We start from the raw sequence: 11,035 nt of genomic DNA on the forward strand, positions 1-11,035 counted from the left end.
ATCCATCAGTCTTTCTTGCTGGGATTGATTCCCCAACCTGTCAGAGCTAAGAATCCACAGCTTTATTTACATACAACTTTACCAAGTACACTCAAGAAGTAAATACAACAAGCATGAGAGGAAAAGGAGAACCTGTCATCTTCTTGCGGTTATTTGTGGTAGTCTTACAACTCTTCTCTCTTTTGTATCCCAGTAGTTGTTAGAAAAAGTCACATTTTAGATGAATGGCTGCTGCATGTCAGAGTAGAGAAGCTGCTCCTCTGCATTGAAAGGACCAGTGTACTTTTTGGAGACCCGCACAGATACAACACAGACCACATCAGATTGAATGACTGGATCATGGTGCATCCGGTGGTTGTTTCCACTTGTATACAAAAACAAGACGTGAGGGAGTTCACGTCAAATTCAAGAATAAAAGAAAAACATTTGAAGAAGAATGATCAAGAGTTCTGGCTCGACGTTCAGAACAAGAATCCAGAAAGAAAGAGCATTTTTTAATACGCCTCTTTTAGTTTTCTACAAATCCACAGCATGTTTGAAGGCAAAGAGCCCTAATGATTAAACTGCAGCTTTCAAAACAGACTCGCTCTGACCCTGTGTAATTCGATTTAAATTAGCATCATTAGGCAGTAAATCTGGATTTTGCTTTTGGTTGTGGCAGAATAATAAATTAAGCTCATGTGCCCTTTTCTCATTTCAGCTAACAGCTACAGTACGTCAAAATATGATTCAAAGTCGTGATTAATTATAAAAAATCTCCCTGAACTACAAAATCAGTTTCATTTCTATCAGTTTATTCTGAAACGTTTTCATTTCGCACGTATTTCCCTCCACACGCAGGGGTATTTTCATCATTTAACTTTCACCATGTGCAACTCTCATACGGGAAGCCTAGTTTGTGTGGTTGCAGCTGGTCGTAAATTACATTCACATGACGAGGCAGTGAGCAGATGCATAAAAGCTCGCATCAGGAAATAAAACTTCCTCTTTTTAGGCGTGAAGATCTAAGCGTGCTCAAACCGGGTGAACTTGTCTTTCTGGGCGAAGTCATTCTGCAACAAGGTGAGTGTGACTCTTTTCTTTTTACATGTCTTGTTAAATTAATGGCTTGTTTAAGGTTATGGATGTAAGCGAATAATCATATGGTGTCGGAAAAGATTTACTGAGAAAGAAGCTGGGAGATTACAGTAAGAGATTACGGCTTGAACTTCTCTGTTTTGCGATGGAGTAATCTTCAGACGTCTGCTCTGTAGATTAGAATCATGTTTACAGGCTCTTCTGCTTTTGTTTACAGACTGTGTTTCATTGCAAATGCAGTGTTGTGGTTTTGTGCACTGAATGCTAATCATGCTTAACCTTTCACGCATAGTGGTCACTACAGTGGACAGCTATTCAAAGGCTGATTTCTTGTATTTGTGTCAGTGTTGATGGTATACTTGCACATAAAGCACTACATCGGGCACTGATGTGCCACTCCTTACCCTGCCACCCACTGGTCGTTTAATGCTACTATAGATGTATGACATGTTTCATTGTAATTTTTGTTATCTCACCTTTTCATGCATGAATTATGACAACCTCAATCAGGATTTTTTATTCATCTTTTCATGCCTAAAGATGCCTAAAAATCCTGATTGAGGTTGTCATAATTCATGTATGAAAGAGTTACTATGTTTGCGTGACCATTTTCAGGCTCAGTGGTGACGGAAACCTGGAGTTTATCATTCTGTGTTTGAGTTGTATACATTCCCGCACTGTTTATACTGGGACTCTCTTGTAGAGTTTTGTAAACCTGAGCCGAGATCTTCTCAGAGCTCTGACTTTTCACATCTTTCAGTTAAAAGGAAAATACTTTTACTGCATTATTCCTAAACATTATCATTATCAACATTTTTAGACCAAAAGTAACCTCAGGTGCACACCAAATCACAGAAAGTTAGATACTGAAATTTCAAAATGCAATCCAAGTTGCCTAAGTTGAAGGCAGCAAGTTTTTGTTGTTCAAATTTAGATCATGAGGAAATGATTGAGATGTAAACTGAAGGGGGTAGGGCTAAATAAGTATATACTTTTGCCTACTCCTTTTCAAACAACTGCATGGAATGATATTATGAAATGTTGGTGAATCTATATGTTTGAAATAAAAATAAACTGAACTGAACCACTGAAGTGATTAGCTGATTAAACAAGGATTACATCTGCTTTTCTTTTTTCCCCTTCCTTTTCAGTATGCACACTTTGTGTGCTGTGTTGCTTTTGGCCTTCGTGGTCCTCGCCTGTTCTTCGCCCGCTGTGAACAAATTGTGGGAAGAGTGGAAAACCAAACATGGAAAAGTTTATGATAATCAGGTAGGACTTAAACAGACATTTTGTCTTTGTTACCACATATTCTAGCAAGGTTTGAATGAGACAGCGCGGATTTGTGTTTCAGACCGAGATCGACTTCAGGAGGGCAGTATGGGAGAAGAACGTACACTTGGTGTTGAGACACAATCAGGAAGCCTCGGCAGGGAAGCACAGCTTCACGCTGGGACTGAACCACCTGGCTGACATGGTAGGATGCTGCTGCTGAGAAGACAGGATGTCTAAACTTTCTAAATCTAGATAACAATCTGTTATTGTGCAGTCGTTCATTAGTAACATTAAAACAGCTTCAAGGCTCATGGATAGAATTGCATTAAATTATCTAAAACTATCTGCAGTCTGGAGTGACCACAGGAAAAATATCTGAGTGCTGAACAAAGCTGTAGCAACAGTAGAAGACAGAAGAGGAACAAACAATTGCAGGATCGGTGCACTTGGTTTGGCATTACCATGAATTCTATGTAAAGTAGAAGTGAGATCTACTACAGAATAGGCGCTCATACGATTGTGGTAGTAACTGCTGACTTTAACCACAGCTGGTTTCATACAGTGACTGTAAACAACATTCAGAAACTTCATTGTCATCATTTGTCTTCTCATCCTGACAAAAACCATCCATCTTAGTCTGATCTTACTGGTCCTTCTCAGTCCGAGTCTGCTCTGCAGTGGTCCGCATACCCTGCAGTGTCTACACTCAGTTTGCAGCATTTAGTGGCAAAACCACTACAACAAACATGTACTGTACAGCTGAAATCGGTCAGAATAATAACAGTAATTTGTCTAGTTATTATTATGATTTTTGTTCCCTGTATTTCCCTGCACAGGAAAATCTCTGGGTTATATTTTAATCTCAGTATATTGAGGGGCACATTTTGAACATATTTGAATATCAAGTTTTTAAAATATGTTTTAATATTAGGGAGTTGAGTTGCCTCCAGTCTATATTATGACTATTATGGCCTTGCAGCCACACTTTGAGCCACATATCGAGTATAAAGTCAAAAATCTCTACACAGATTGGTGTCTCTCTCTCTCTCCCTCCTTGTCTGTCTCACTCATGTATTAACCAATATGTAACTATTACACAAATCACACTCCCAAATCATTGTATAGTTATGCTGATGATGGCAGAAATTTTGACAACAAGAAGAAGAATCAACCAAACTGAAAACATTTAGCAATTCTGTTAAACTGAACAGCACGAATTGCAGCGCCAGACTGGAGCGATCACTCACAGGAGCGTATCTGAGAGACCTCTGGTGGATACAAACATTTTAACACCGTGTAAACATAACCATATGTTTGCCATCAGAACCTCAAGTGCATTCATGCACATTGATCTTTTGCTGGTGCAAGATGGACGTGAATGACCACCACTGTTAATCTGCAGATAAAACTGCATCCCCGCAGGCTTAATTTAAACCCTAACCTATAGAGCGGCTCTAATCTCCCTTCATACAATCAGATTAATTTAATCCAGTATGGGCTGGGCCAGCCCGGACAATCAAGATGCTTATTTTTATGTACATAAGGACCCTTATGTAATGCTGGAAATATATAACAGAATATAGAATAAGGGTTGCAAACTGGTTGGTTCTGTGCCGTTCTGGTTCAGGTTGGACTTGCATAAACTATTAAATGAAATACTTTGCTTATGTGCAAATGTCTGACAACCTTGCATTTTATGTGGACTTTGTATTTTAAATAAAAGGATCTCAAGAAAAAGGTTTCATCAAATGTTTTGCACATTGAAAGACCAGAAACACAAAGTGCAAAAACCTTAAAATATTAGAGCAACATGTCAGTGTTACAGTGTTGATTTCTTGTTCCTGCATGGATAATATTTTAAATGAATGAATGGATTGTTAATATTAAAAAACAAGTGCAGAAACAAGAGAGGAATTGTATTCTAAGTTAGAGGGGTTTTGTTTTTGATTAAAAATCCAGGAAGCCCGAGCGGTAAAGCCTGGATGGGCGTGGCGTGTTGGCTCTCTGCAGGAAACTGGCAGAAATGTTTGGGACACATGCAAGCTTTTGGCCCGCTATCAGAGGACAGAGTGCTGCAGTTGCCTGGGTGAATAATGTGAGGCAGCTGAAATACACTCACATGTAAGGAGAAAGATTCTGTTTTTAAAGCTGCTGTGAGAAATAAAATGACACAGAGCCATATCTGCTACAGCTGGACCGTTCACCTTTTGTATTTTATGCTCTTCGTCAAAGACAGGGGTGATAGTTGGAAGGTCAAACACACAGCCAGCATCTCCATTAGAGATTTGTTAATGCCAAGTGCAAAATTCAAAGTGGATGGGAACAGAATGAACTGACTGAGTGGAGCTGTTTCAATGCTTCAGCTTGCTTTTCAGTCGATGATGGGTTTTAAACACATTCGCAACCCGAGATCGGTGCTGTGTTTATACATTCGGTGTCAAGTGAAAACAATGCTGTTGTGCAGAGGTGATATTTAATGGTGTTTTCATTTTATTTACCGCTGCCATTTCTTTGCCCCCAAGACAGCTGAGGAAATCAATGAGAATCTGAACGGCTTGAAGCTGGAGGAGACCGTTAATTTCACAAATGGCACTTTTAAGGACGTGAGTGACTCACCGTTACCTGCGAATGTGGACTGGAGGAAAGAGGGCCTGGTGGGTCCTGTCAGAAACCAGGTGAGATCGGGTGTTGTAAGAAAAGGAAAATCATTAACGCGATCCCGTGACAAAAGTGACACTTTGTACTGTTTTTATTTTCTAAGGGTTTGTGTGGGTCATGCTGGGCCTTCAGCTCTTTGGGAGCTCTCGAGGGCCAACTGAAGAAGCACACTGGTACACTTGTTTCCCTGAGTCCGCAGAACTTGGTGGATTGCAGCACTCAGGACGGAAACCTGGGTTGCAGAGGAGGCTACATCACGAAAGCCTACAGCTACGTCATTCGCAACGGAGGTGTTGACTCGGAGAGCTTTTATCCCTACGAACACAAGGTCATCCTCGACACGCACAAAGAGAACTGTAGGAAAGAGGGTGGACAAACACAGAAAGACTGACAGTGCTTCTGTCTTTTCATAAATGTCTCGTTTCTCTTTGCAGAATGGGAAATGCCGCTATTCTGTCCAGGGACGGGCTGGCTACTGTTCCAAATTCAGCGTCCTTCCAGAAGGAGATGAGAAGATGCTGCAGAAAGTTTTGGCATCAGTGGGGCCGATCTCCGTGGCCGTGAATGCCATGCTGGAATCTTTTCATATGTACAGTGGAGGTGAGGAGGCTAAAAGCTTCACGGTGCAGGAGATTCTAGTGAGTTTTACTTTATTTGCTGGTCTCTGATCCAGAAAAAAGGCTTCAATCCCAGAGGGATAACTCCTCTTGATTTTCGTTAAGTGGCTTAAACAGAATCATGCATTCATTCACTTGAAACTGGTGGAGCCCCCTCAGGGAGGTCATACATCTCCTACTTTCATTGCAAAGTTTGCACATTACCGCTGCTATAATTTTAGGTTTGTCAGCCCTTGGGAGGCCCTTAGCACTGACCGGCTGTACCACATATTTTTTACCTTGTGTATTTTTTTTAACTTACACGCCTGCATTTATTAGGTTTATACAACGTACCAAGCTGCAACCCAAAGCTGATCAATCATGCTGTGTTGCTCGTGGGCTATGGCACAGATGGAGGACAAGACTACTGGCTGGTGAAAAATAGGTAAACGTACCTCCGATTGTTAACCTGTAAAATATTTCCGATATTTTGAACCTAGATGTGAATGTTTTTGTCTTTTCAGCTGGGGAACTGCATGGGGAGAAGGAGGCTACATTCGGCTTGCCCGGAACAAGAATAATCTCTGCGGCATCGCCAGCTTTCCAGTCTACCCTACAGTGTGAAAATATGGCCCACTAACTCAACTTAGTTTATTTAAATTATTATTAAAGACCAGTCAGTGTCACTGTGTTTTATTTCACATCAGCGCTAAAGATGCTTAAAGTCCAACCAACTGAAATAACTTTTCATCTGATAAAAAAAAAAAACAATATCACTGTACTTTAAATGTCTGACTACATACTCACACATGTCTGAGACTGAAATATTTCAGCTCTCATTCAGTAGTGTTGTTTCTACATTGTACTCTATGTATTTATTTACTTTCTGCATGTTAAACCTCACAGATTTAATAATAGTGACAACGACAAGTGAAAAAATTGAAAGATTCATAACATTTTGTGCCATGTAAAAATACTTTATGCACATTCGCTTATTTGTACATTTCTAAGCACAAATTTACACTCAATAACAATAAAGATTTTGTCAACTGATCAGTTTTAATTAAAGTTGGAAGTAGAAGTAGTACTAAAGTAGAATTTTGGGGTATCCGAACTTTGCTTGACTATTTTTTTTCCTGAAAACTTATTGCTTTTACTCCCTGCATTTGTTAATCAAATAAGGACTGCTCGGTGTTATCTTTTAAACTGGAAATGTGAAGCTTAGATGTAAGCCCACATGCTTTTAAATCAGTACGTGGCTGGTGCACAGTATACAGACAGCATGAACGGTATACAGTCAGTGTAGAGAACGGGCATCAGCCAGGACAACTCATGAAACATCTGCTCACATCTGGTTGAATTCAGGTGTGTACATCTGCAAAGAGCAGCTGATCACAGCCTGTACTTTAAAGAAAATCTACTGAAGTTCTCAGTAAAAAGTGAGTTGTGATTCTCTTCCCCACACTGAGCCATTACAACTGATTTTAGTTCCCCCACCCTTTGATTCCACTTTAACCCCAGACTGGACTCCTTTTCCCATTTAGAGGCAAAGAAAACAGAGCTTTTTTTTTCTTCTTTTTCTCTCATCCTGTTCTACATAAATGATTCAAGCTGTTATTATCAAGCTGATATTATTTTATCGTTACATTAATACATTAATATAGCACAATGTTCAGTAAGCTTGTATAAAAATAGCCAGTAAAAATCTCCTCCAACGAACTACTTCTTATTTTTAGTACATTTCAGAGCCGATACTTTTTCCACTTTCAGTTCAGTGAAAAGGTTGAATCACTACTTTAACTTTTACTGGAGTATTTTTCAACACTAGTGCACTGTGGCCACAAAGGGATGGACATGGCAGGCATTCACTGCTTTTTACCAAGTACCTGAGTAAATCAGTGAATGCAGGTTTGATGGGGTTTTTTCAAGTTTGTCAAATAATCTGAACTGCATACAATTTATGTGGATGGCTCATATAACACCCCCTCTCGGTGCTAACATACTTCAGCTGACTTTAAATGTAAATTGATACCACCTGTAAACTCTGCTGCTGCAGTCCACTTAAAAGCAGGAGCCACACTGCAGGCTGTTTGCTTTGTCACACTGTGGTTGGAACCCGTCTTCTTCTTTTCCCAGATTCTGAAAATGTTTCAGCGCCTGCTTTTCACAGTCTTGTGTGGATTTGCAGTGGCCGATATCAGTTCGCAAACAGATCGACACTGGGAGCTATGGAAGAAAACGCATAAGAAAGTATATTCTCACCAGGTAAAACAAAAGTGGAAAAATACCAAGGTGCTGAATCCTGTAACTTTAACAGGAATGTTTCATGTCTTCATCTATATAAGTGTTTAGCTGGGTTTGGTTTAAGCATATAGGTCTGTTTAAGCTTTATTTTAGAACAAGAACCCACCTTGTGTTTCATTAACATCAAGCTGTTTGGATGTCTGAACTCTGGCTTAGTTACTGTGCACATATATGCCACAGAAGATTTGGTGTAACATTTATGTTCCAGATTGAGGAGTTGGGACGCAGACTGATTTGGGAAATGAACTTGAAACTGATTAATCTTCACAACCTGGAAGCCTCACTGAATTTGCACACTTACGAACTGGCAATCAACCACCTCGGAGACATGGTGAGCATTCTCCTCAAACTTTACATCACTTGATGGTGAATGGTGTGTAATTTCTCCACGCTTGCAGACCCCCATGGAGATCGCTGGCACTCTCATGGGCACTAGGGTACCATCTGACCTGGAGATGGTTGCTGCGAGCTTCATAAAAGTCAATGCTTCTCTACCAGCTTCAGTGGACTGGAGGGATAAAGGCTTGGTAACTCCAGTCAAAAAGCAGGTGAGGTCCTAGCTGGTCCCCTCAGATATCCACACATGTAACAGGAAACCTCTACATTTTTAATCATGTCACGAGTAACCTTTCTTTTAGGGTTCTTGTGGCGCTTGTTGGGCTTTCAGTGCGGCTGGAGCTCTTGAGGGGCAACTTAAAAAGTCTACAGGCATTTTGAGATCTCTCAGCGCTCAAAACCTGATTGACTGCACCACAGATTATGGCAACCGGGGGTGCAATGGTGGCTTAATAGTACCTGCCTTCAAGTATGTTGTTAACCAAGGCATTGCTTCTGAAGATGCTTACCCCTATATCGGAAAGGTGAGTCAAGCTTCCACTTGCAGGTAGACTGTGATTAAACCTAGATGTTTCTCATGTTAAACAGTCTACTACTTTTCAGCATAATCAGTGCAAGTACAACCCACTGTATCGGGCTGCTAACTGCTCAGGGTATTGCTGCTTACCAAGGGGGGATGAGTTTGCACTGAAGGAGGCAGTGGCTCTTGTGGGGCCCATCGCTGTTGCAGTTGATGCTTCCAGGCCACAGTTTCGCTTCTACCATCGTGGTTGGTTACTTTATTAAAATGATGCACAGATTGAATCTTAGTCAGAGTTCCTATATTTGCCCTCCTGTAACCAACAGGCGTGTACATGGACAACATGTGTACCCAGAAAGTGAACCATGGCGTGCTGGTTGTGGGTTACGGCAGAGAGAAAGGACAGGACTTCTGGCTCGTCAAAAACAGGTTGTTCTGAGTCACTGGTTGATGGACTGGGTTTCTTTGTTTCCTTTAATTTTGAGTTTCATGACAGCAGCTGCTTTATTTGTAGCTGGGGTGTACAGTTTGGAGACGAAGGCTACATCAAGATGGCTCGGAACCGAAACAACCAGTGTGGCATCGCTCACCATGCTTGTTTTCCTTTTGTTTGATTAAGTTGGGTCTTTGTTTTATATTTTGTTTTTTGTTTAAATAAACTGGATCACTGACATCTTAACATGTTGGAAACTTTATGAATTTGCTATAAATTTAAATCTGAATTTGTTCACTTCTATGGATATACATTATACAACACTGGTCAACCCAGGATCTCCCTGCCCTTTAGTAATTAAAGCTGGGAATTTGCTATATAAATGCCAGCTGACAGTTCCCAGTCTCATTTTATTTCAATTTGTCAAATTGTATAAATGTGGCATTTAAAGAAACTGTTTTGTGGCTTGAGGCAAGTTTAAATGGGCTCTTTAGATCCACAATCCTCTTGACTCTCATGAGCAGCCCCTGCTGCACCTATGACTCAACTGCAGCCAGTTTCTGTAAAACAGGGCTCCATTAAACTGCAGGTTTAGAAAAGGTACAACAGGACTCCTGAGTTCAGATGTTGAACCTGCACCAGCAGCAGTGACATCAAACGTACCCCATCAGTGATTCATGAGCCCCAGCCAATGTTTTTCTTCAATTAGACACAAACTAGTTCTAAATCATCATGGAGAGCATTGCTCCCAACTGGAAAATGAAAAAGTATCAATCACAATACCGCTTTGACCTCCAGGTATCTGATATTATGAGGATAATGCTGCGCTTAATTCAAGTGTCTGAACCCACAGCTGTTGTCTGCTTCCTGTTGGATTGCTCTGCTCTGTGGGTTCTTTATATCTGTTTGGCTAACGATCTCTCTCTTCATAACTCTGCTGTATTTGATCATCATTCAAAATATCTGCAGAGGTCTCTTTTAGTTTTTACAGCCTGAGCTGCTGGAAGCTCTGCAATCTGAATATAAGCTGAAATATGCAACTGATGCAGAATTTATATTTTTTTTTAACAGTTTAACTGTTCAATATTTGTTTTATATTGGCTTTTGACTTGGTATCACATTTTTGGGGGCACCTTTTCACTAATTGTACTTAACCCTTTTTCTATATTTATGGCTTAATCTGTTCTATTTCTTTTCTCAATTTCTTTTGATGTATCCTTATAGGCCATTTTGAACATTCATTTCTGAGGTTTTGCCTTTTAAATGTCATTTAAAATGGCTTATTGCAAAATTAGTTTTATTAATCTTACCAGCAAAACAAAATACATGTTTACAATAATGAAAACATCAAGATGTAATTTTAAAATCTCTTATTTCACTATATTTTGCGTCTTAGGAGACATTGTTTTTAAAGTGGTCTTGAGCCCTATCAACTACAGATGAACAATATCTGAAACCCATGTCTAATACCGGACACGCCTGAGAGATGCTCCATCTATGTTCACTGAAGCCTCATCAGAAATGGTGTCCATAGAAGGGTGGCTGTGAAGAAGCCATTCTTAAGGAAGGGAAATGGGGAGAAAAGGCTGGGGCATGCCACATTACACAAGAACTGAAACGAAAGAGGAAATTCTTTAAGTTTAAATCAATATGTGCCGAGGTCATCACTGTATATGACAGTGTGTGTATACAGCCAGCTATGAAACACAGTCGTGGTTTCCGTCAAAGGTTTTGGAGATCTAGTCAAATTTGATGGAATTTACGTCATCTGTAAAGTGTCTGATTGACAGTGACTATCCATACCTGGATAGAAAAACGCACAGTGGAACACAATCA

General features: G+C 40.2%; 2 protein-coding genes across 2 annotated transcripts; both read left to right on the top strand.

Moving 5' to 3' along the window:
• Positions 1–918: 918 nt before the first annotated feature.
• LOC102289852 (procathepsin L) lies at positions 919–6,659 on the top strand. The gene is made up of 8 exons (XM_005917565.3): positions 919–1,062; positions 2,229–2,349; positions 2,432–2,554; positions 4,875–5,027; positions 5,114–5,338; positions 5,445–5,610; positions 5,946–6,051; positions 6,131–6,659. Exons 2-8 carry the CDS (start codon positions 2,230–2,232, stop codon positions 6,228–6,230), a joined length of 993 nt encoding a protein of 330 aa, XP_005917627.1. The 5' UTR covers positions 919–1,062; position 2,229; the 3' UTR covers positions 6,231–6,659.
• Positions 6,660–6,774: 115 nt separating this feature from the next.
• On the top strand, positions 6,775–10,963 carry LOC102290157 (cathepsin S). The gene is made up of 7 exons (XM_005917566.3): positions 6,775–7,871; positions 8,119–8,241; positions 8,309–8,458; positions 8,549–8,770; positions 8,850–9,015; positions 9,093–9,195; positions 9,281–10,963. Exons 1-7 carry the CDS (start codon positions 7,752–7,754, stop codon positions 9,378–9,380), a joined length of 984 nt encoding a protein of 327 aa, XP_005917628.1. The 5' UTR covers positions 6,775–7,751; the 3' UTR covers positions 9,381–10,963.
• Positions 10,964–11,035: the final 72 nt, after the last annotated feature.

The sequence above is a fragment of the Haplochromis burtoni genome, unplaced genomic scaffold (genome assembly GCF_018398535.1).
Source record: "Haplochromis burtoni strain Fernald_Lab_line unplaced genomic scaffold, NCSU_Asbu1 Contig_25, whole genome shotgun sequence".
In the NCBI taxonomy this organism is placed as follows: Eukaryota; Metazoa; Chordata; class Actinopteri; order Cichliformes; family Cichlidae; genus Haplochromis; species Haplochromis burtoni.

Excerpts from the sequence above, each read along its gene's own strand:
- LOC102290157 (XM_005917566.3), top strand. The coding sequence starts at position 7,752 with ATGTTTCAGCGCCTGCTTTTCACAGTCTTGTGTGGATTTGCAGTGGCC. Across the intron at positions 8,459-8,548 it reads TAACTCCAGTCAAAAAGCAG|GGTTCTTGTGGCGCTTGTTG; the intron begins GTGAGGTCCTAG and ends CCTTTCTTTTAG. Across the intron at positions 9,016-9,092 it reads GTTTCGCTTCTACCATCGTG|GCGTGTACATGGACAACATG; the intron begins GTTGGTTACTTT and ends TGTAACCAACAG.
- LOC102289852 (XM_005917565.3), top strand. The coding sequence starts at position 2,230 with ATGCACACTTTGTGTGCTGTGTTGCTTTTGGCCTTCGTGGTCCTCGCC. Across the intron at positions 2,350-2,431 it reads GAAAAGTTTATGATAATCAG|ACCGAGATCGACTTCAGGAG; the intron begins GTAGGACTTAAA and ends TTTGTGTTTCAG. Across the intron at positions 2,555-4,874 it reads TGAACCACCTGGCTGACATG|ACAGCTGAGGAAATCAATGA; the intron begins GTAGGATGCTGC and ends TTTGCCCCCAAG.